This window comes from Mus musculus, chromosome 18 (assembly GCF_000001635.26).
Source record: "Mus musculus strain C57BL/6J chromosome 18, GRCm38.p6 C57BL/6J".
NCBI classification, from domain to species: domain Eukaryota; kingdom Metazoa; phylum Chordata; class Mammalia; order Rodentia; family Muridae; genus Mus; species Mus musculus.
The window spans coordinates 78,013,623-78,037,555 of record NC_000084.6 but is presented as its reverse complement, the minus strand read 5'-3'; the positions used below and the strand labels follow the sequence as shown (position 1 = coordinate 78,037,555).

Genomic DNA, 23,933 nt, shown 5'->3' with positions numbered 1-23,933 from the left:
CGATGGTTTCCTGTCCTTACCAGTTCCTAACTGCCCCCCCACCCACACACACACACACATTGAGTTGGAAATTTTCTCTTTGAAACTGGAGGTCTTACCATTGTGGTAAAATATTAAAACAAAAAGACCTAGCCATCACAAATCAACTAACTTAAAAGTTCCCTTTATGTGATTTATGTATGGGAAGCCCTGCCAAGTTGCGGTGTGCTGTAAACAATAAAGACAGGTTCGGCATGAGAAATCACAATGTCCTTTATTTGCAGAATTTCACTTAACTAATTCTCACGGCTTCCAATTTCTCACCATCATTACAAAAAAAAAAAAAAAAGCGTCCTTTGTATGAGCATGGAAAATACTAAACAGCGAATAAGAAGTAAGTATTGCACAGTTAAATGGCCAAAATAAGACTGGTCTTTTGTTTGTTTGTTTTGGTTTTGTTTAGTATAGTATAGAGTTTACTCAGGGCATGGGGAGGGAAGTTGAGAGGGTAGTAGAGAGAGAAGGAGTAGAGAAGTAGAGGCCAGCCATGAGCACGTGGGGGGGGGGGGCAAGAGGATGGAGCAAGAGTAAAACTGTGGCTGTAAAGGTCACACTAGCTGAGGTGAGCACGCCACACTACTGATCTCCGATATAAATGACCTCAAACCACTGAAAGCAAGCCTCTCTTCAGTGCTCAGCCATATTGCATGACACACTGAAAAATGAGTTATAACCAACACCAGCACTTTCATTAGTAAAATATGAGCAGTGTAAGTTTTCTTTTCCCGTTATCCTCGTGAGGAATCAGAAGCCTGTGCAGAGCGAAGGAGACTATGGATAAGCACATGACCTGCTCCTGGCCACATGACTCCTACACAACAGTCTGTTTAGGGCCCTGGCTCTAAGAGCCTCACCTAACATGATCAGCTAGCACCTTAAAATGGACTGTGAAGTTTAGCTAACTAAAGAGCAGGTGCAATCAGAGACGAAGTTCAAAGGGCCTGACCACTGGGCTGACCAAGTAGATGCTCAGTGGAACTCGGGCAGTGACCGCTATTAAAGAGGCCTGTGGTTTAACTCAATGCTAGGTTAACGTGCCAACTACATAGGACAATGGGAACCGATGCCGCCCAAGTGAGTGCTAGAGCGATTCGATCTGCTTAGCCCAAAGGAGGTAACAGCTCTAGGGCAGGGTCCAGGATAAGGCGACAAAGCACCAGGGATAAAACTGGCAAGGATGCTCTCTCTCCTTGTGAGGATCTGTGAGGGCTGAGCATGCACAGTTCTGGCACTGCTAACCCTTGGCACAGTAGTGTGGACTGACTTGGGCACTTTGCCCACAAAAGCAGCTTTATCGGACGCGACGCGACGCCACGTTTAAAGATGACTAAGGACTCTGGCTACTTAGAGAGGACTAAGGAGATGGGACAGGAGGAATGTCTTGAGGTAGCTGAGAACAGGTCCTTCCTGGGTGCTCCAGGCAGATCCACAATCAATAGGCAAGGTTATAAGGGACCATTCTCGCTCAAGATACTCAGAACTAGAGGACCCTGGCATAGCCAAGCCTGGGCTGGGAGTGGCCAGGGTTGGGGAGAGGTTGAGGACTGCCACTAAGGGAACGGAGGTATTTATATGTGCCTCAACTCTGCCCACGATCCTAGACACTGGCTTCCTGCTTCAGAAGAATCAATTTTGTGGGTTTGGGGGGGGGGGGCGTAGAAGAAACAATTTTTAGAAAATACCTTTGAAAACCAGTGTTGTTGGCTTGATTCAGACAAAGCGCTTAAACTCACCAGAGCATAGACTGGCTGGCCTTGGAGGAGAAAGACTGCTGGCTAGTTACAGGGAGAGTCTACACGTCATGTTCACTGACACCAAAAAACAAAAGACACATGAGCGGTGGAGGCCTAACCAGCAAGACACCTGCCCGTCATGTTTAGAGACAAGGTCAAGTGTGCAGGAGCTTTAGAGATGTGTATGGTGGGCGCTGGCCTTTACAGCCACCATCCTACAGGACCTGCCGTCACCTGTTCCAGTGGGGCTGTAGAGCAAGGAAGGCCAGAGCAACCTCTATCCCCTACCCCCATGCCCCACATGTGCACTCCAAGGAGGTGGGCAATGCCTGGAGAGGCAGAGGCACTTCCGCTGAGGCCAACACTCTCATCTGTTCCTGGGAAGCTGCAGAAGGCTCTGGAGTCTGCGATGGCCACCTTCCATACTGCTCAGCCACGGCCTTGCTTGGTGACAAGGACATCAAGTGCCCATCACTGTCCCTGATGTCATGACTTGCATTCTCAAAGTGAACCATTTTCCTAGCAAAGCCAGGTTTGTCTTCCGGTAGCCAGCCAGCCAGCCAGCCTGTCCACAGGCAGCCTTCTTTGTTCTGAATTATTACATAGTTTTAAAGACTTAGCCCAGTGCTTCTCATAGAATCTGAGGCAAATAACTCTCAGATGTTAAGCAGGGATGAAAATAGTGGCAATTTTACCGACCAGTTACAAAGCCAAATAAATGTATTATCAGTCATAAAAATCTACATTAGCCTTCAATTCGGATTCATCAGTTACAATCAAAGGTTGATTTTATTGTTTATACTTTTTACAGATAAAATTTACAAATATTATAAACTTTCAAAATTAATTGATTCTCTAAACTGTACACACTATGACTCAAACATTTCACATTCTAGGATATTGGTAACTTGGTTCTCCTTGGAGAAAGCACACAAAAACAGTGTTTCCTGACCACAGAACCACTGGTTCAACTGTCTACAGCTTCTAAAGTTTTCTTCTATTGGAGAGGGGATGACAGACCTGGAAAGCAGAGAGAAGCAGAAATAAAGATGGCTGAGACAGATTCCTGGACAATGATACTTTGTGCCACTGAATAGGATCGTCCTTTATCAGTGTTCTAAGACATGTCTACCAGGCAGACTTGTTCTGTCCAATAAGAAGTTCCTGCAAGCTTCCAAATGCAGGGAAGGGACCCACTAGCTGTATATCCCATCTTTAGTCAAGGCTCTTGGTGGCCACTCATAGATTTTACACAGATATTTCTAGACCTAAACCCATAAAAAAGACGTATTTTAAGCTGAACCTGCAAAACCCATTTGGGGGCATTTTTGAGAAGTAGGACTATTCTGACAGAAGTCAAATTAGGAACTCTACAGGGAGCGACATGAGCAGGAGATCTAAAGGGAGCAGAGCACTGTGCCAGACAGGTAACGGGGACTCAGCAATGACAGAAGGCACGGAGCTACTCACAAAAAGTCAAACTTCTCAGATTGCCGTGACCTGGCCCTTCTCTCTGGACATATGCTCCAGCGAGTCCCTGAGCGCCATCTGATTTACCTAAGGAAGAAGTACAAAGTCCCCGGTGTCCCTGACAGTAGGGCCTGCAGAAGCCCTGACTTATAACAAGAGCTGGGAATTCCACATAGACAGGGCTAATAAAACGTTGTGACTGAGGAGACCCAAAGGGTTCCAGTGCCCTGGCGGCTGTGGTCAGGGCTTCTGTGCTCCCAAAGACGACACACCTGTGCACAACACAGCTGGCATAGGGCACACTGTCACATCACTTCAGACAAGCTCACTTCCAGAGGATGTGTCACCATCTGTGCTGGCCACTGTGGTCAGGGTTAAGTGACATGTCTGCACAGGACTCATTTTAATTCAGCTCCTTTGCTCTGTTTGCTGAGATGTTCTTGATACACACCTCACGCTGCCTCAACCTTGTGATCCTCCTGTTTCAGTCAGCCGATGTGCTCAGAGGACAGGTGTGGGCCACCACTCCCGAATTTCTTAATTAATAAATTATTTGGCTTTTTTTGAGACAGGGTTTCTCTGTAGCCCTGGCTGTCCTGGAACTCACTTTGTAGACCAGGCTGTCCTCGAACTCAGAAATCTGCCTGCTTCTGCCTCCCAAGTACTGGGATTAAAGGTGTGTGCCACCACTGCCCAGCTACCACTCCTGAATTAATCCAGTGTAGTCTCTCCACTCAAAGAGCTGTAACATAACACTTTAAAGCTGGTGTGTTTCCCTACATTTCAGAAATACAGAATTTTTACATCGGAAGAATACAATGGAGTTCCAAAAGAGGGCTCTTCACGCCTCCCAAAGTGGTCAGATCTGGCATTAGGAGTCTTGACCTTTAAACAAGGCAGGGAGACAGAGGTGCAGACATACCAAAAACTCTATCTGTTGTTCTTAGGGAGCTGACAGGCACATTCCCCAAATGTGAGTGGTCTGTACTCGGGAACTCAGTTGACTTGTGGAAGAGCATTCACACTAAGATGGCCACTGGACAGAAGAGGTAAGTGCAACCAGGACGAGCTGATGCCTCCCAACTGCACCTCAGTCGATTCCAGGCAGAACTGAGCTCTGTGGCGAAACTGAGGAAAGATACATGCACAACAGCACGGCTAATGTAAACTCAGGGCCGACACGGTGCTCCGAGGGCTTCGGCCTCACTACCGGATGTTGTCCAGGTAATGCACTTCTGGATAGAGGCGGTTGACAAGAAGGGCCAGGAAGCTTTTCCCATTCTGAAGGCAGTGGCCAGGATGCCTTATAAACTGAAGAGCATGCAGTATCTGGTCCTGGTACTCCACATACTGCTTACTGAGCGTCATGGACTCCAGAGCTGTCAGCACCTAGAAGACACACATGACAGCTGACTTACTCTGAGAATGCGTGCCACCTGACAGCCACACGGCAGCACTTGCCATCACTATGCCGTTCCTTAGGAGCGGTCTTGGAGGCAGGCTTTGGGTGACACAACCAGGAGGTGGTGGAAGAGGCTGCACGCACCCTCTCTGACCTCCGGAGCCTTCTCTCTCTCTCTTTTTTTTTATATGTAAGTACACTGTAGCTGTCTCCAGACACTCCAGAAGAGGGCGTCAGATCTCATTACAGATGGTTGTAAGCCACCATGTGGTTTCTGGGATTTGAACTCAGGACCTTCGGAAGAGCAGTCAGTGCTCTTAACCGCTGAGCCATCTCTCCAGCCCGAGCTTTCTCTCTCATGTGCTGTTATTCCCAGCCTTTCCATGCCAGGCTAGTATTACCTCCTATCCTCCCTGGGCCCGTCAGTGGGCTCTTCCCCACCAGATACCAATCCCCTCTCTCCTCAGAGCCCAACAGAAAACCGCAGGCACCAGCTGCACCTCACTAGGGTAGAGCACAGCTTGCCACTGGGTTGTTCTTAAGTTACACACCATCACAGGAAACAGAGTGGAATCCCAAACACAGCAGCTGCTAAGTACTGCTGGGAGCAAATGATAAGGTGGCCAAGTTGGGCAGCAACACTCACAAGCCAAGGTCCCCACAGACAGAGCAGACCCAAGGGAGACATGGTCCCACAACCCTCGTCAACAGAAAAATAGAAAGCACTCTCTAACTGTATAGCTTCCTTCTCTCCCTTCTCTCACTGTAGAACAGAGAGAAACAGTGCATAGTGATCCAAGGAGCTGTGGGCTGTGTCTGCCAGGTGCCCACGCAGTCACCTGCGGGAGTCAGAAGACAATCTCTCCCTCCTCTCCCCCCAGCTCTGAGAACCTCTAGCAGTATGCACACATATGGATGTGCTTGGTTCAGAACACAAAGAGGGAGATGGTTTTCTTTAGTAAAGTAAATAAGCTAGAAGCTGAGAAATAAATTACCAAGTCGGCCTAAAAACCAACTTCTTAAAATAGGATATTTCCCCCATTTCTGTTTTTTGGGTTGTTTGTTTGGGGGTTTGGGCTATTGGGGTTTTTTTTGTTTTTTGTTTTTTTTAAAAATACATTTAGTCCCTAAATGTTCTACTGTAACAGCTGGCCCGAGATTAGTCACCTAAGGCAGCAAGTCCGCAGGGGCGTGTCAGGAAGCAGCATTATGTCTGGAAGCAGCATCTCAGCTCTAATAGAAGAGGCCGTGTGACCTCAGGCCACAAGCACAGCAGAGCCCTGACGTTCCAGGTCCACAGAGGACCACAGAGCAGCTGAGGTCTTCTCAACTACACCATATATAAACCTCGCTGACTCGGGCTCAGCTGCCCAGCCTTGAGGCCTCAGGTGACATCAGGAACGTCAACAGTGGTTTGAGGCAGGGTCTCTCTATGTAGCCCTGGTTGTCCTGAAACACTATGGCAACCAGGCTGGCCTCGAACTCAGAGATCCTCCTGCCTCTGCTCCAGAGTACTGGGATCAGAGGTGTAGGCCACCACACCTAGCTTTTGATCCTCACACGCCCTGGGCTCTTGCCATATACAGACATCCGGCAGAGCGGGAAATGGAGGCGGGCAGCCTGGAGACAGGCCGGCCATGTCTAGCACTAATACCTCCTGCAGTGTGAACTGGACACATTACCTAGAGTCCCGTCCCCTTCTTCCCCCAACCCACCCCCCGGGTCTCTCTCTCCCTCTCTCTCCCTCTCCCTCTTCCCTTCCCGCTCCTCCCTCTCTCTTTTCTCTTCCCCTTCCCCCTCTCCCTCCCTCCCTCCCTCCCTCCCTCCCTCCCTCCCTCCCTCCCTCCCTCTCCCAGTTTCCTCATCAGCACTCTGCTCTGGGGCTGTTAGGGGAATGAAGTGAGTAAACTTAACTGGCGAATGTTAAAAGAGCATTCCCTCCCAGCATGAGCAATCCCTCCAGGACAGCACTCCACCCTGTCAGTCAGGTAGTGAGTGAGGTGAACACAGGTTACAGGAACCAGACCAGGGACCTGTAGGCAGCCATGTGTTCAGTGTGTACTCTAACTTCTCCTAGCTACCATTGGCTGGTTACTCTGCAGCGGTCACTCTTCAGGCTTGTGGAACAGGGACTACTGCCTTGGTTCCACAGCAATCAGCCAACTGTCACTCACGTCAAGTGGGCCATGTGCTGTGCAGTGCCAGTCCTGGTATCAGGAAGCTCACTTGTCACATCCTCCAGCACCGAACCCTAGAGCAGCTTGCCCTGGCCCTGCCTCTTCATTGCTCTAGCCTTGTACCTAGAAAACTCAGTTTAAGATCTGAGCTGAACACACCAAGGGAACCAGCCCAGAGCTACTGCAGCGCCGCAGGCCTGGAGGGTGCAGGTGGGAGCTGCCACCCCCTTCTAAGGAGGTGCACCAGGAAATCCGCGACTTGAAGGCTTTGTCACTGACCTGCTGAGCTTTTGGAGCCAGATGTAACTCAGAGCTGGGTTTCAGACGAATCTGGTCTTCTGCAGGGACCTGAACCAACAGGAAGGCAGCCATGCTTCGGGCAGCCACTCGGAACCTCGGGTGTTAACAAAAGGTCAGAGGTGAGAGACTACTAAGGTGAGCGCTTTGAAGCCCACCCACCCCCCATGTCCTACTACATGCCTGCACTGCACCTCTATCAGCAGCAGCTGCTGTCTGAGGCCCACAGAGGACAGAGCAGGAGCCTCCTTACCTGTTGGACAAGGGTGATCTCCGGCCCAACCCGATTGCCCCCAGAATCCCAGAGCTGAGCCTCTCCTCGGCCATAAGGCTCTGCCTGCTCTGCAGCATGAGCAGGATCCGGATGACGGACTCTGTCAGGACGGAGTCGTTCTGCTCCAACTGAATCAGAGACAGCTGCAGGATTTGATGCCACCACAGAAACAGCTTTGCCTCTTCCTGTGCAGAGCTGGGGGGGGGGGGGTCAGAGCAAATGAAATGTAAGAATTTTCCCACTCATTTAACAAAAACTCACATTCGAGTTTGGGCATGGTGGCGCACGCCTTTAATCCCAGCACTTGGGAGGCAGAGGCAGGCGGATTTCTGAGTTCGAGGCCAGCCAGGGCTACACAGAAAAACCCTGTCTCAAAAAAAAAAAAAAAAAAAAAAAAAGAAGAAGAAGGGAGACATTCATAACTCTAAATCATACGCCAGGCAAAGGGATGCTTGCCTGACAACTTGAGCCTCAGAATCCACACGGTGGAAGCAGAGAACAGACAAATTGTCCTGCTGCTACACAGACATACCATGGCTCACATGGACCCACAAGTATGCACACACAGACACGCACACATACATACACACAAAATAAATAAAAACAAAATTTAAGAAATTACAATTTTTTTAAAAAAATGAACCCAAGCATAATATGTTAGCAAAACATTAGTGAAGCAACAGTGCTATAAGAGCAGCCATTGAAGCTGGGCGTGGTGGCGCACGCCTTTAATCCCAGCACTCGGGAGGCAGAGGCAGGCAGATTTCTGAGTTCGAGGCCAGCCTGGTCTACAGAGTGAGCTCCAGGACAGCCAGGGCTACACAGAGAAACCCTGTCTCGAAAAAAAAAAAAAAAACAAGAAGCAAAAACAAAAAAAAGAGCCGCCATTGATGGAACATTTGCACGCCAGACAAGGGCTACAAGTTCTCTGTCACCTGACCCGTTACTGATAAGAACATTGAAGGCTGGTTCTTCAAGATACTTGTGTGAGGAGATAAATATATATATATATATTCTCTCAAAAAAAAAAAAAACCCTAGCTCAGCAAGCTCTGAGTCCTTCCCAAGCACACGCTACTGCCCCTGGAGGCCGTCTGACTTTTAGCCCCTGGGCTCTGGGCTCTGGGCCTCCCGGAAGCTCGCGTTAAGCAGGTAGGGTTAGGAAGCAGCCATGGGCACACACACCTCGGGTACACCTGCTCCAGCCAGCCGCTGACGACGAGGAGCATTTTCATGTCGTTCTTCACCGTCTGCTCACTGTTCAGACACTGAAGCAGGTAGACATAGAGAGTCAAACAACTACCGAGGGCTAAGCACTCCTCCAGAAAGTCTCGCGCGGTGAGCTGGGGAACTTGAAGGGACACCAGAACGGGGCCCCATCCTAAGTTCTGATCGAGGGAGCCTACGGAAAGAACGCCAAGAGGAAGTGTCAGATACACTCATGTCCACAAGAAGCCTATGACTGTTTTCACTTTAGCCTCATGGAGGACATTGTTCCTCAGAGTGCATAGAGGCCAGGAAAGTCCGAGGTGAAGCTTCAACCAGAAAGCCACATGCGACTCTATTAGAGATGGGTCACAAAAAATTGGAACTCAGGACTGTGTATCTCTGAACCACCTTTCTCATTATATGGTGACCATTAGCATCTACAGAGCACCAAGGAGTTTTCACTTGAATCAATGCTTAGACTTTTCTAACAAATAAATCCAATCTCTCACAGGCATTTCTCCTTACTAAAGCACAGCTCACATTCTGGTGGAAACCATCTTGGTTTTTAGTGACACAAATATATTTGCATCCTGAGTGCTGGGAGGAGTGAAGGTAGGTGACGGTGACGTAGAGCACCTCCACAGGAGGCAGGGCGGGCAGACAGCCAGTTATGGGCACGTCCTGAAACCTCACTCTGATACACATCTAAATATCAGACTTAAAAAGGGCTGTTCTGAACAATTCTTAACCGCCTTCTCCAGAGTCTGGAGGCAGGAAATAGGAACGATGAAAGGAGGGGGACCAGGGGAAAGTGTCCCTTTTATGACAGCTTTAAAAGTACGGCAGGAGGCCTGCCGAGATGCTCAGGGGTGGCTGTTCTTCCTGAGGAGCAGGGTTGACTTCCCAGTACCCACAGGGCAGCTCACAATTATCTGTAATCCCAGCTCTAAGCCATCCAGTGCCCCTTCTGGCCGATTTGGCACCAGGCACCAATGTGTTACACATAAAGACATGCAGGTAAGACACTAATACATAGAAAATGTGAATAAATCAATCTTACTAAAAAGCATGGCAAGGAGAAATAAAAAGATCTCTATGAAAATTCCTTTCACCAAAAGTGGTAAGAAAAAAAAAAAAAGAAATTACTACCATTATTATATGAATTCTGATTTACAGCATTTTTTTTTAAAACTTGCCTTGCTATCATAATATGGCTGGTCTGATACTCTGAAAATGTAAAAAAAAAATTAGAAATTTTCTCTCTTGAAACATATAATTGAACCCAAAAGACATGGGCCACATGTTGTGATATTGACTAGCTTTTTATAGAAAACAATCTACTTCTATCACATATATAGTATATATAAATGTGTGTGTATGTATGAATGTGTGTAAGGTGTGTGTGTGTCCCTGGAAGCGGCCGGTGTAATGAGAGCAGAAGATGGTGTCCTCTTACTTTCCTTGAAGTAGGCCATGATGCAGGCTTCGGTGATCTCCGCCATGTGGCGGACAGACGCCAGGCTTTGGCAGGCTGCTGTTAAGAGGGGCAGCACTATCAAGCCATGCACTCTTTGGCCAATCCAGGTCCGAATACTGACAGCAAGGAACTCTGCTGTTGGAACAGCCGCATTGTTCATCATCATCAGGACTTCCACAAAGAAGCTGCTGAGGGCCATGTGGCGGGTCTGGCTGTCCATGTCTAAAGGCAAAGACACACACACTCAGACCTGTGGGACAGGGGCAGGAAAGTGGTCATGAGAACAACAGTTCTTATCTCGGCTGCTCCCAGGGTCTTCACAGTCCTAGTGTCTGACTGCAAAGGACTAGCAGGAAGGGCCTGGTGACGCCTGGATTTTATGGATGGAGTGTAACACATAAACAACTGTAAGAAGGAAATCAGAAACTTCTACAAGTGCCCTGAGTGGGAAGTGGGAGAAAGACACCTTAGTGAGGAGACATGGGGGTTTCTTCCAGCAGCCCCTCTCCATTCCTTTCTGATACCTGCCAGCCCACAGAAGTGCTCTCACCATGAGGCCCCCAGTGGCCACACTGGGCGGTGGCTCAGGGAAGCTCCTCTCCCTGTCACCCTTCCTGTCCTCTAGTCTGTTTCTCCAGACTCATTCTTAGGCTGCTGCAGCCTGACAGGAGCCCCTCCTTCCACCTCAGCTCCTTCTCCTGGGGATTCTCTGCAGACCCTGGCTGATCCCTCCAGCGATTTCCGGCTTTCCTGCTTCCTTCTCTTCTAGACTAGCTCCACTGTATCACACCCACGGACTCGCAGGAACTCTCTCTACCAGGGACCCCACAGTCACCACACTTGGCTGAGATCCCGAGTGGGCAATGGTAAGCAAAGAACAAAGCACATGGCCAGCACGGAGAGTAGCAGACAGCCACAGCGAGAAACACCGCAAGCATCTTAACTTCCAACACCCAGATCCCAGCACAAAACACAAACATGAAGAGCCAAGACAAGATCTATCCTCCAGAAGCCAACAGTCCTATTGCAACAGAGCCTGAACAAAGCAATGTAGCTGACACACAGGACAAAAACTCCAAAAGAGCCTTAGAGACATGATCAATTTCTTAGTGAAGACTGAAAACATAAACAGTTGACTGGAATAATGAAAACAATTCACAGCATGACAGCAGAACTTAACAAAAAAACCGAATCACCAGGAGACCCCAGACTATAACTAACAGGAAGTGGAAAGCTGAGGCTGAAGAATTCACACAAAGCTCAGAGGGAAACCTCCGCAACAGGTTAAACAACATGGAAGAGAGAATTGCAGGTCTTGAAGAAAACATTGAAGAAATGGATAGCTCAGTCAAAGAAAATGTTAAACCTAAAAAAAGGAAAAAAGGAAAAGAGAAAGAAAGAAAATCCAGGAAATCTAGGCCACTATGAAAATACCAAACCTGTGACTAATTAAGTATAGAGGAAGAAGGGGGCGGGGTGGGGGGAACCAACTGAGGTAAAAGGCTAGGAAAATATTATCAAAATTATAGAACAAAATTTCCCTAATCTAAAGAAAGAGATTTCTTATCAAGGTACACGAAGCCTACAGAACACCAAGTGGAACCAGAAAAGAGCCGCCCATGACACATTAATCAAAACACTAACTGCACCGAAGCGAAAAGATCAAATCCCACAGTAGGAAGGAACAGCACTAAATACCTGACTTCTCTACGTGAGCTACCAGAGAAAGGTAACCACCCACAGTAGACAGACAAAGAGGAGGAAACAGACGCACGCAGGAGAAAACAGCAAGTTTTCATGTCATTTTACAAGAACACTGGCCAGAGGTCACAGGAGTGGAGGACATCACTTTCAAAACAGAAAATGTGTCTCACTGACTGAACAAGCATTGCTTTTGGCTAATTATTTTTAGCTATCTTGAATAAGGTAAGAGACTAGAACTGAAGCTTGCTTATTCCTCATGACAGGACTTGGTGTTCATGTCTGTGAGAACGCTAAGAGCTCTGGAAGTCCTGCCCACTGACGCAGATTCACTATGTACAGTGTAAAATGGACCCTAACCTGATGTTACTGGAAAAAACTATCTCAAGTCAAAACTTTAAAACAAAAACAAAGAAACACACTTGAGAGTGATAACCACTGCACACGTTTTTCATGCATTTCTGAGCATAAATACTCTTGATAATAAAAGCCTCACCTTAGTTTCAGATGAATGGCAGAAGCAATTTTGATTTATGATGAACCTTCTTACAGACAGATCCAAGCCTGTCTCAGCCTTCCTACTCATGATCAAGGCTAGCAGATAACCTCCCACCAGCCACACATGATTATTAGTGCCAACTCTGCAGCACGCCCTCGCCAGACTCGACTCCATTACTCTTCCAGGTCTCTCCAGCACACCCTTCCTAGATAGGGCATCACTAGTCCTCAGCCTTCATGGTTACCTGTGACCAACCCTAGCTCCCACAGCACTGACTGACTTTTTTGGTTTTCTCACATGAACTCTTCAAGAACAATAGGATGAGCTCACACCGCCCATTCTCACACAGGAGGGTGCCTTGAGCTTCCATGTGCTTACACGGGCTCTCCTTAGGCTTCCATGTCAGACAGGTCCTGGGTCTCTCAATCTTCTAATGCTGCGGCCCCATAACACACTTCCTCATGGTGTGCTGACCCCAACTGTAAAATTATTTCATTGCCACCTCATAACTGTCATTTTGCTACTGTTATCACTCATACTGTAAATATCTGATATGCATGATGTCTGATATGTGACCTCTGTGAGAAGGTTATATGATCCCCAAAGGGGCTGCCCCACAGGGTGGGGACTGCTGCTTTAGCCCCTCCTGGGTGCCCTGTCCACCTTCATCAGGTCTCTCTCACTCTTCATTTCCAGCCTTAAACTTCCTTATCATTTTACCATTCTACCAAAAATTAATTATACACACACACACACAAACACACATACATACACACAAACATTTATATATTTTATTGAGCATTCTTGGTTACTTTCAGTAGACATAACTGTCAGGCTGTCTACCCTACTCACTGGCTAGTGACAAAGCGCTCCATATTAAAGGTCTTAACAAGCCAGCAGGTGACTCTGAATTCCTACATAACAGCTGACCCGCAGATCTCCTGTCACCTACATCTTTTATTGTGTTTATGCAGCTTTCACTTCAGCCCAGGTCACTTCAATGTGCATCTGCCAGAGTCAACCTCTCCCCAGTTTTAACCCTGCCGCCTCCCCCAGGGGCTGCCCTGCTGTCCAAATCGCTGACGTCTGGATCACTGCTGGTCTGGATCAGGAATATGAGGCCTTGACTGTCCTCCTCAGCTCACAGAGTCTAAGACAGAGAAGGAATCATTGTCTACATGAGTCTATGGTTTCCACTGGTCACTTACCGGGTGGGTTAAAGATAATGATGTCATCCAACAGCTTAGATATTTCCCGCTCCAGTGCTGGGAAGGTGATTTTTCCAGTCTGTTCCAAGGCACTGAGAAACTGAACCATCTGATGAGTGAAAGCCTGGCATTTTGGAACTATGTCCTAACAAAAAAAAAAAAAAAAAAAAAAAAGGAGGGTGGCAGAATCGGTCAAATGAATCTGAGCAGGAAATGTTAGCTGGATATTCCCAAGGTCCACAGCATGGCACTTGGGCAGTAGAGGACAGACAGCTCAGGAAGCCACAGAGGACTCTACTAGATGCCCCAAAAGATGTGTCTGTGGCTATGCCACTCTGCAGGCTAAGACACTGTGATTTTAAAGCTCGCCACCTGCTGTTTCCGACCCCCCTGACCTCTGGTCAGCCTGGGTCCTTGCACTTAAATGAGAAGTTGGACAAAGGACCCAGGAGGCTGTGAGCACACAGCAGCACCCCAGCTTCCTCTGCGGAGGGAGTCACGGAGTCATGGCTAACCATCCTTGCACATATCTGACTTCTGAGCCTAAATAATGTCCCAACTTTTAAACGACATTTCTAACTTACCACGTGCTTCCGGCCGTCAGCATGAGCAGAAAGCCCTGCAGACACTTTTAACAGCTTCACTATCAGTTCCGAGGAACAGTCATTTGCCAGGACGACGGATGGTGGGTAATGACTGCTGAAATAACCCAACACACTCTGGTATGACACAAGGTCCACAAGATGCCATGAGAGTGAGCTTGTCTGTCCAAGGAGACTCAGTAAAGGTGAATCCTGAGAATGGAAGACAAGTTGTTTTAAATTCATTTCCCTACAAATATATGTCTCTAGTGATTCTGTGGGGAGAACAGCCAGCTATGGTGAGAACAGAAAAGGAACCAAGGAAGGAGGTTCTCAAGTTGGCACCAAGGGAAGGCGACAGCCAAGGTCACAGCAAAGGTCACAGGTAAGATCGACAAGAACTCAGAGGAGCTCTGTAGTACACAGCAACACCGACTCCAAGAAAAACGCAGCAGTCTGAACTAAAAATTAACACATAATTCTAATTCAGTGAGGCTCCCTTGATTATTTAGAACTAGACTGAGCTATCCAGGAAAGCGAGCAAGCAGGTGAGGGTCCAGCTTATGTGCCGAGTTAGGGAAACATCTGAAAAGATCATCAGGAGACAACGACATGCTAAGAAGCCAAAGCTCATCCCAGACCCCCAGACTTACTGGCTCGTCAACGAGCTGAGCCTCCTTTGCTAGTAAAACCATCATGAAAAGGAGGCAGACAGCCATGCTCTGGGTTTCCGGAAGGGGGCTGGGATTCCAGGCGTCAGACAGCACACTAACCCAGTTGACTCTGCAAAGTACAGACCCCAAAAACAAGAAACAACTCTTGGGGCTTCCACGTTCCACCTGAAGTGAACAAACAACATTACTTGTTTAATAGATCTTGAAAATGGAAATAATGACATTATTATGGGAAGTATTTCCCATTTTTACACATTTTTATACATATTTTTCCTCAGATGGTAAATATTCGCTGATAATCTCTCTTATGTAAACTGAATTTAAGGTCAGCACTTCCTCTCAGGGCAAGCACACACGTGCATTCCTGAGCTTGCACATTGGTACTGCACTGCCTGCTCTAGAACTCTAAACAGAAGAGTGACCTTCTGACCCAACCCCCACCCGGAGGAAGCCCCTGACACCGAGCCCATGGACCTGCGACTGTTGGGATCTCAGGTGAACTGGAACAGGGCAAGCAGAGCTCTGCTAGTCAGCAGTTCTCCAATCTCAGAACCCCTGCTTGGCTGGCACACCCAAGCCACTGACTTCCCAGGTATGGACTGAAGCAGGGGGTGTACTATAAGTACCTAATCAATTGGAAAGCCTTATTTTATGGCCTACTTCAGTATTTCTCATTTGTTTATCTTAATAAATATAGCGCCATAAATTTCTCTTTGAGGATTAATATTAAAAGCTCCATTCTACTTATAAAACAATGAGAGTAGAGTCTGGTGGTGACTCACATCTGCTCCCTCTTGGAAGACAATTCTTTATCCTTTTATAATCTGTTCTCTAGCCTTGCCATCAGCCTTGCAATTTAGAGACTCCCAGCTTCTGGGCAGGTCAAAGCTATCTAATCCTTAGAGTAAACTCTTAGAGACAGAATCTACATCATTCCTTGACAGACTACCCACAGTTTAATTGGCCTTCCACAGCATCCCCTCAGTTAAATGCTGCCTTACAGGCCATTAAGCCAAGGTTCTCTCACATGTTCATGATATACTCAGGACCTGTGCCTCAGCTACTCAACAGGACCAGCTTCCTTGGCACTCGGCTGCAGAAGAGTGGCTGCCAAGAGCAGTACTAGGTAGGGCTTCACAAGAAATGCTGGAAGGCTCCAGTACATTTTACTAATCATTGTAAATTATTGTGTCTTAGTGATCATCATAAATAATTACAGATCTGTATCAACTAAAGCCCTGAAATGACTCAACGGTAATAAGTATGACATTAAGGAGAAAACACAAACCAACTGACGAGTAATGAGCAGATGGGGTGGAGTGACCGTGCAAGCCACTTCCCCTCGGGTTCCCAGGAGGAAGGGAGGCACCACCTCTGCCCGCTGCTGAACTCACCAGAGGCCCCAGGAACTGTGGCCGTCTGTGGCAAAGGCTCACGTGCACATTGCTTGGCCCGTCCTTCAGATTATTCTAGGTCCTTCTTTGATCATGATGTGTCATTGATTGCCACAATGACTTTATCTCTTACAATCTAATTATTCAGTTGCACAACTGCTGAGATCAACTTGAAGTTTGCTTACAGACAGATTCACATTTTCTGTCATATGACACTCACTATTAGTTTTAACAATATTACCCTAGAAAACTAATCACTACCCAGGATTGAGCAAGCTTCGGTTGGTAACCCAGGGGCTCACACAAAGTTATTTCTAAAGCTAGATGATAACAACCTAGCAGAGCCAAAGTCCTTCCTCTGGGTTTTAAAATCAGCTTAACAGAAGTTCTCAATCATCCATCAACACAGCAACAGAATGCCCACAGGCTGCTGCTTGCCACAATGTGTACCAGAATGTGACACAGAAATGTGCCCACACTGAAGAGGAGATACCATCAAGGGTCGAACCTTAAAGAAGGCCTCCATGAGCCTCTGGTCAGGGTGCAAGTCCTTCCACTCCAGTCTCTGGTATGCACTGTGGAAGGCATAGAGAATGAACTCCGGCATCTTGGGTGCTGTGCATGTTTCACAGTAGTGCAGCAGGTGCAACCGCAGGGCTCCCTCATCGCCTGGCAACAGCCTGTCTACAATGTTAAAAGAAAATACAGCTCAAAAAAAGGGAGAAGGAAGAAAAAGAAATGCTAACACAAAACACAAACATGAGCTTAAAAGTCTAAGATTCTCAAACATGAGCTTAAAAGTCTAAGATTCTCAAAGTGATTAGTATTTTCTTCAAAACTTCTAAACGGCTTTTAACCCAAGTCCATGTCTACAGCATGCTGCCCTCACAGGTCTCCAATCTCACCCCATTAGTGCTTCTTTCTTCATTTAGTATCTTGAAAGAACTCCTCCAAAGAAAATATTCCAACATTTCAAAAAAAAAACCACAAAACAGAAAATGACCCACAAGTGCATAAAAAATGCTCAGTATCACCGACTATCAGAGAAATGCAAAATTAGCCAGGACGGGAGCAGGCAAGGTGGCTCAGCAGCTAAAGGTGCTAAAGGTGAGCATGGCAGCCAGAGGTGGGTTCCTGGAGCCACAGGGTGGGAGGAAGAGCCAACTTCCACCTTCCACAAGTTCTCCTCCAGACACATCAATCAACCAACCCCCCCCCTCACACACACACACACACACACACACACACACACACACACACACACACACAAAATAAAATTAAATCATGATGAATTCACTTCACACTGGCTTTTTAATTCATTTGTATTTTATGTGGCTAGGTGTTTGTCTAGCATGTCTATGCACTGCATGTGTGCAGTGGCCGCCACAGAGGTAAGAAAGAGGTGTTAGATTCCCTGGAACTAAACTCAACAGATGGCTGGGAGCCATAATGGGAGTGCTGCAGTTTGAGCCCAGGTCCTCTGAAGAGCAGCAGTGTCTGAACCCCTGAGCCATCTCTCCAGCCCTAGGATTCCTCGCAGTAAAAAGATGGGAGCTGAGAAGGCAGCTCAGTCAGTGAGGCTGCTGTGCAAGCACAGAACCTGAGCTGAGATTCACAACACACAGAAAGGGAGGTGAGGGCAGTGTGTGCCTGCGACCCAGAGCTGCTCCCAGCCGCCTGTGCAGCTGGCTAGCCAGACAGTCCAACCAACACAGACAACTTCAGTCAGGGTCCCTGTCTTACAGACAAAAAGTAGAAAATGACAGAGGCAGATAGTCAACACAGACCTCCACATATCTACACGAAGGTGTAAGCATGTGGGCACATGAAGAAGGGAATAGGAAGGTAAGTGGGAAACAGCAAGGAAAAGAACCTCCATGTCTTACTGGGTTAGAGTACCAATTAGTCCTGTTGTTATGGAAACCAGTGAGGATGTTCTAGAGTATAGCTGGTAGTATGCAATAGTCAATGGACTATCTGTGGAACTCGGAAACCTCTCGTAAAAGACTGGAGCAGAGGCCTGTCTCCTGTCTGCTTCTTTGTCTCCCAGTGACAGTGAAGAGGAAGCACAGGAAGCAGGCACCCATGACACCTTCCTACCTTTAAAACTCGTGTGCAATGAGCCGACACAGTCAGAGAAGAGCTGCACGATGCTGGAGGCCACCGCAGTGTCACTCTCCAGCCACGGGTAATGTCGCTGGTGGCTACTGTAGAGGAAAAGAAAAACATGCTCAGAAATGAAACTGCACAGGGCAGCGTTAGGTCTCAGACCAGTAGTTGTCCAAGGTGCTAGCTATGGAGTCCAAAGTACACTTGGTGCCCTTCAAAGCTCCAAGCGCAACAGCAGCCGCCAGCTGCTTCTCCCTCCTCTCCCTCTGGGCCAGCACCACCAACACCTACAAGTGTGCTCATGGAGGACACAGAACAGCTTGTAGGCTCTCTCTTTCTACATGTGAGCTCGGGGGACTAAACTTAGGGCTTCAAGCTCAGAGGCAAGCACCTTTCTGAACACACTGTGCCATTTTGCCAAGCCAACAATAATTTACCTCTACTCAGATCATGAACAAAAATGAAATAAAATTCATGTTAACAAACAAATGACTTAAATTTACCACAAGAGGTAACCAAAGAACTTTTTTCCTGTGTTTGTATGTGCGCCTCCATGCTTGTACATGCACACACATTTGACCAAAAAGAGGACATCAGACTCCCTGGAGCTGGAGTTACAGGTGTCTCTGAGCCACCTGACATAGGTGTTAAGAACTGAACTCCAGTTTTCTGCAAGAGAAGCGAGCATTCTTAACTACTGAGCCATCTAGCCCTAACAAAGAACTCCTTTATATAAAACCCTGCCTCGCATCTAGAAAGTTCAATATCAATAAGCTCCATAATTTGTAGAAATTAACAAACTGTCAAACCTATTACGAAGCCAGTCCCTATACAGCTCTGAAGCTAACGTTGTATTCAAAGACCGTCTTCCAGGAAAAGCAAAGCTCCACAGCCCAGGTTTCTCTCGTGTGCTCCTGGGTAACACAGAACCTGGACACAATGACCTGAAGTCAGGCCCCACTTGGGCAATCATGAACCAGCTAGGAGACTTGAGTAAGACATTAATGTTTCAAAGGACACTTTATAAAACATGGCATTTGCCCTGCTGTCATTTCTATAGACCTAGGTTCATCTAGCTTATTTGATAAGTTTATAGAGCAGTTGCCCGCAGCACCGCTGATAGCGTCTTTATGGCTCTATATATTCTACACGCTTGTGAAGCAATGCTTTTATTTAACTGCAGAGTTACATGACTACAGATTCATTCCCAACCCATTAATTTGATATATTACTTAATTCCAAAAATAGCTAAGTTCACAGAAAATGCTGAGACCAATATTTATAAAGCTACTTTATAGAGAAAAAAAAAAAAAAAGAACATTTTTTTTAAGTATACAAACACATTCAACTTCCTTACTGTGGAAAACTGGAAATTAGTGTTTCACTTTGCTCCAAAATGAATATTAAGATAACAACACTAATTACCCAAATGAATTACATAAATTAAAATGTCTTGACTTTATTTATCAATTTATATGTCACTACATTAAAATTCAATCTGTGAAATCATCACGACCTATATTAAGTATCATTAGGACTTTAAGTAAATAGACTTCAAAAAGTCATCTGAGTGCACAGAACCCTTTACCTTTCCGCGTCCTCTAAAACCAGGATCCAGGGCTTAAAGAGCTGGATGATCTGCGCGTGCAGGGACCTCAGCACTGAAACAGCACAAGCGGGACAGGCGTAAGGAGCTCACTCTGGCCATCGGTTACACTGTTACACTCTACCCTAAATGTGTGCAGACCTGCTCCTCCCTGTCTGTGACTCTGGCCATCGGTTACACTGTTGCACTCTACCCTAAATGTGTGCAGACCTGCTCCTCCCTGTCTGTGACTCTGGCCATCGGTTACACTGTTACACTCTACCCTAAATGTGTGCAGACCTGCTCCTCCCTGTCTGTGACTCTGGCCATCGGTTACACTGTTGCACTCTACCCTAAATGTGTGCAGACCTGCTCCTCCCTGTCTGTGACTCTGGCCATCGGTTACACTGTTACACTCTACCCTAAATGTGTGCAGACCTGCTCCTCCCTGTCTGTGACTCTGGCCATCGGTTACACTGTTGCACTCTACCCTAAATGTGTGCAGACCTGCTCCTCCCTGTCTGTGACTCTGGCCATCGGTTACACTGTTACACTCTACCCTAAATGTGTGCAGACCTGCTCCTCCCTGTCTGTGACTCTGGCCATCGGTTACACTGTTGCACTCTACCCTAAATGTGTGCAGACCTGCTCCTCCCTGTCTGTGACTCTGGCCATCGGTTACACTGTTGCACTCTACCCTAAATGTGTGCAGACCTGCTCCTCCCTGTCTGTGACTCTGGCCATCGGTTACACTGTTGCACTCTACCCTAAATGTGTGCAGACCTGCTCCTCCCTGTCTGTGACTCTGGCCATGGGTTACACTGTTACACTCTACCCTAAATGTGTGCAGACCTGCTCCTCCCTGTCTGTGACTCTGGCCATGGGTTACACTGTTACACTCTACCCTAAATGTGTGCAGACCTGCTCCTCCCTGTCTGTGACTCTGGCCATCGGTTACACTGTTACACTCTACCCTAAATGTGTGCCGACCTGCTCCTCCCTGTCTGTGACTCTGGCCATGGGTTACACTGTTACACTCTACCCTAAATGTGTGCAGACCTGCTCCTCCCTGTCTGTGACTCTGGCCATCGGTTACACTGTTGCACTCTACCCTAAATGTGTGCAGACCTGCTCCTCCCTGTCTGTGACTCTGGCCATCGGTTACACTGTTGCACTCTACCCTAAATGTGTGCAGACCTGCTCCTCCCTGTCTGTGACTCTGGCCATCGGTTACACTGTTGCACTCTACCCTAAATGTGTGCAGACCTGCTCCTCCCTGTCTGTGACTCTGGCCATCGGTTACACTGTTGCACTCTACCCTAAATGTGTGCAGACCTGCTCCTCCCTGTCTGTGACTCTGGCCATCGGTTACACTGTTGCACTCTACCCTAAATGTGTGCAGACCTGCTCCTCCCGGTCTGTGCTGCCTCTGCTGGTACAGACACTGTACAGTTAGTGCAGCACGCATGCTTCTCTCTTCATTTGTTACAATGACCTGAGTTTAATTCTTATAACACATAGATAATTACATAATGTACATTTTCCAAGATAAATGCTTTCTATTCAGACCATAATGATGACTAGCTAAATGTCAGGAAGAGGGGTGGACAACAGATACACACCTCTTTGCGCCACACCCCCACCCCACCAAGGCAGGGCCCAGACAAGCTACAGCAAGCATCTTCTATTCACTGTGAACTATTGTAGGTATGGTGAGTATACGGGCTCACCCCTGTACCACATGTTCCTATTTCATTTCCTTGACATTTGAGAGGAATCTCTTGACGCTCTACCTCCAGCCCCTTCTACAGAAGGCAGCGCTTCTCCACACACTCAACACACACTACCTTCTTTGCTGCTGGCGGTTGGGTCCTGAGACAAGGAGGCTATTTCTAAGTCAGTCAGCCTTTTCACAAGGTATCCCAGAAATGTCTTCACATCAGCCATGTAAGGACTCCACTTTGAGAATAATCCAAAGCTTTTAAAGTCCAACTTGGAGAGCCGCAACTTATAAAAGAAGTCAGAAAGCCACTGTACCGTCTCCATTACCTAGAAGAGATGGCCGACCAAACCTGCTCACTGACTGTCTGCTGGAGAGTGGCACTCTTCCCCACTCCCTCTCTTCCTTCTGTTGCTGGAGATGAACCTGAGAACCACGAACAGCAGGAAAGTACCCACCCCTAAGCCAGGCCCTCAAGCCTTATAGCACAGTGCCGTGACAGACTGCAAAGGGAATACAGGGTTTTGATAGAACTACAAAAAGACAGAAAAAAACAAAAAGTAGGTTGAAAACCCTAAAGCAATGGAACTTCTATTTCAAATAAATTGTCACATTTTCCTTATTTTTGAGGTTGTTTTTATTTACTTCTTTGGTTTAGGTGGTGAGGTCTCACAGGCAAGCCAAGCTGGTCTCCAACTCAAAAGGCTTGAGCCTCCTGATCTACTACTGCAGCGCTGTGCGCCACCGTACCTGTCTCCAGTTATGTTCTTATGTGACACCACCACAGATAAAGCTGGTAAGATTGAAGGGTTCTGTGGGACCCTGGGTGGTCTCAGGGATGAATTAGATGGCCTTAGGTGGGACAGAAGGTTTCTACAGGGGGAATGCTGGTGTTGCTCTGTTCAGATATGGATAGAACTACATGCAGGAACACAAGAGAAAAGCAGTCTAGACAAGGGACAGTGGAAGCAAAAGTGAAAGAAAACCGTGGAGCTCTTACATAAACACACACAAAACAGAAAACAAAAACACCAGCTTTTAAATGTGTTCCAATTGCTTAAAACTTCACAGCGAGGGAAATGGAAAAGAACACACAACTGTCAGAGCAAAAGCCACACACCTGCTTGTCTGACAGGAGAACACGGGAGGCACTGTGAAGCCCAGAGCTCTCCACAGACGCCGCCCCCTGCTGGCTGCTTGGGGCATAACAGCCCAGGGCTCTCAAAGTGGCTTTCCAGCACTCGGGACTCAGCAGCTGCTCGGCAGAGCCTGGAGAAAGAGAGACAGCAGGTCTGTTTTTCCCAAATCACTTTTACAACTTGAATCAAAAAACATGTGTACTTTACAAAGTGGTGGTGGTGGTTACAGTGACGGTGACGATGATGACAATGATGGTCCAAACCAAATTTTCAGGGATCCGAGTTATAAGATCAAAGTAAAGAGACAACAAAAGTGACTTAAGTGGGAGTGAGCGCTGCTGAAGCCACTGAAGCCGCTGGACTGGAAGGTGAGGGCAGGGGTGACTCCACCCTCCTACAGTGATTGAGAAATTTTATTAATGTGAGTGTGGTGTGTGTGTGTGTGTGTGTGTGTGTGTGTGTGTACACGCGTGCGTGCGTGTCTCCTTTCACCATGGTTTCTAGGAACTGATCGCTGGTCATCAGGCTTGAGTGGCAAGCACTACCTGCTGAGCCATCCCTCTGGCCTCATCTTAACACGTCTAGATGGCGCCCGTGGAGTGGTGACTGTGCTATCTACTGCTCACTGAGGCCTTCTCCATCATGACCGCATGAAGACACTTACTCTGCACCAGCAGCCTGAGGACATCACTGTACTGGTCAGGGAACTGGTAGAGTAGGAGGTGAGTCCAGTGCTTGCAGAAAAGATTAAATGGCATCAGAATATCTTCCTCTGGTTCAAGGCCCCAGGCAGTGAGTGCCAAGTGAATGGACTCCAGGAGCCTGGTGCGGTCAGACAGAGGGGGCTTAGTGCTGTTTAACCACTGCTGAATATCAAACTAAAAAGAAACAGAAACAAGAAGCCATTTCATTTATGTTCAAAAATTAGATGCAGCAGAGAGGTCTGTGCAAATTTTAAAACCAAAGACGGCCTAGCAGCACCTGTCCACTACACAGCAACTACAATGTGCGTGGAGAGGAGCGACGGGCACCACGAAGCCATCGTCACCACTCGCTCCCTGAGCTCGGAGGGAAAACCATCAGAGCCTCCACCTCCTCAGCGTCAACCTTTCCTCGGGGTGGGGTAAGGCCGAGATCAGAAGTACAACACTCACCTTGACCGTTCACAGCCCTAGGTTTGACACCTAGCACTGCAAACAAAACAAAACAAGAACAGAAACCCTCCACTGACCACCAATTCACCTTG

At 47.4% G+C, this 23,933-nt stretch overlaps 1 protein-coding gene across 4 annotated transcripts in view; it reads right to left on the bottom strand.

Annotated features, from left to right (window-relative positions):
* Positions 1 to 230: 230 nt before the first annotated feature.
* The window catches only part of Epg5 (ectopic P-granules autophagy protein 5 homolog (C. elegans)), a 98,917-nt gene continuing 75,214 nt past the window's right edge, over positions 231 to 23,933 (bottom strand). For 2 of the 4 annotated variants that reach the window (XM_017317777.2, XM_017317778.2), the window contains 14 exons: positions 23,352 to 23,565; positions 22,669 to 22,817; positions 21,676 to 21,877; positions 19,832 to 19,904; positions 18,235 to 18,341; positions 16,643 to 16,818; positions 14,720 to 14,905; positions 14,070 to 14,279; positions 13,486 to 13,630; positions 10,057 to 10,299; positions 8,577 to 8,793; positions 7,372 to 7,587; positions 7,101 to 7,215; positions 231 to 4,631 (listed from right to left, as the gene is read on the bottom strand). In XM_017317777.2, coding sequence (XP_017173266.1) covers positions 4,449 to 4,631; positions 7,101 to 7,215; positions 7,372 to 7,587; positions 8,577 to 8,793; positions 10,057 to 10,299; positions 13,486 to 13,630; positions 14,070 to 14,279; positions 14,720 to 14,905; positions 16,643 to 16,818; positions 18,235 to 18,341; positions 19,832 to 19,904; positions 21,676 to 21,877; positions 22,669 to 22,817; positions 23,352 to 23,565 — 2,436 coding nt within the window. In that variant the 3' untranslated portion in view covers positions 231 to 4,448. Of the gene's footprint in view, positions 4,632 to 7,100; positions 7,216 to 7,371; positions 7,588 to 8,576; positions 8,794 to 10,056; positions 10,328 to 13,485; positions 13,631 to 14,069; positions 14,280 to 14,719; positions 14,906 to 16,642; positions 16,819 to 18,234; positions 18,342 to 19,831; positions 19,905 to 21,675; positions 21,878 to 22,668; positions 22,818 to 23,351; positions 23,566 to 23,933 lie in introns of all 4 variants that reach the window. The other 2 variants (XR_386367.2, NM_001195633.2) reach the window with 2 other exon arrangements.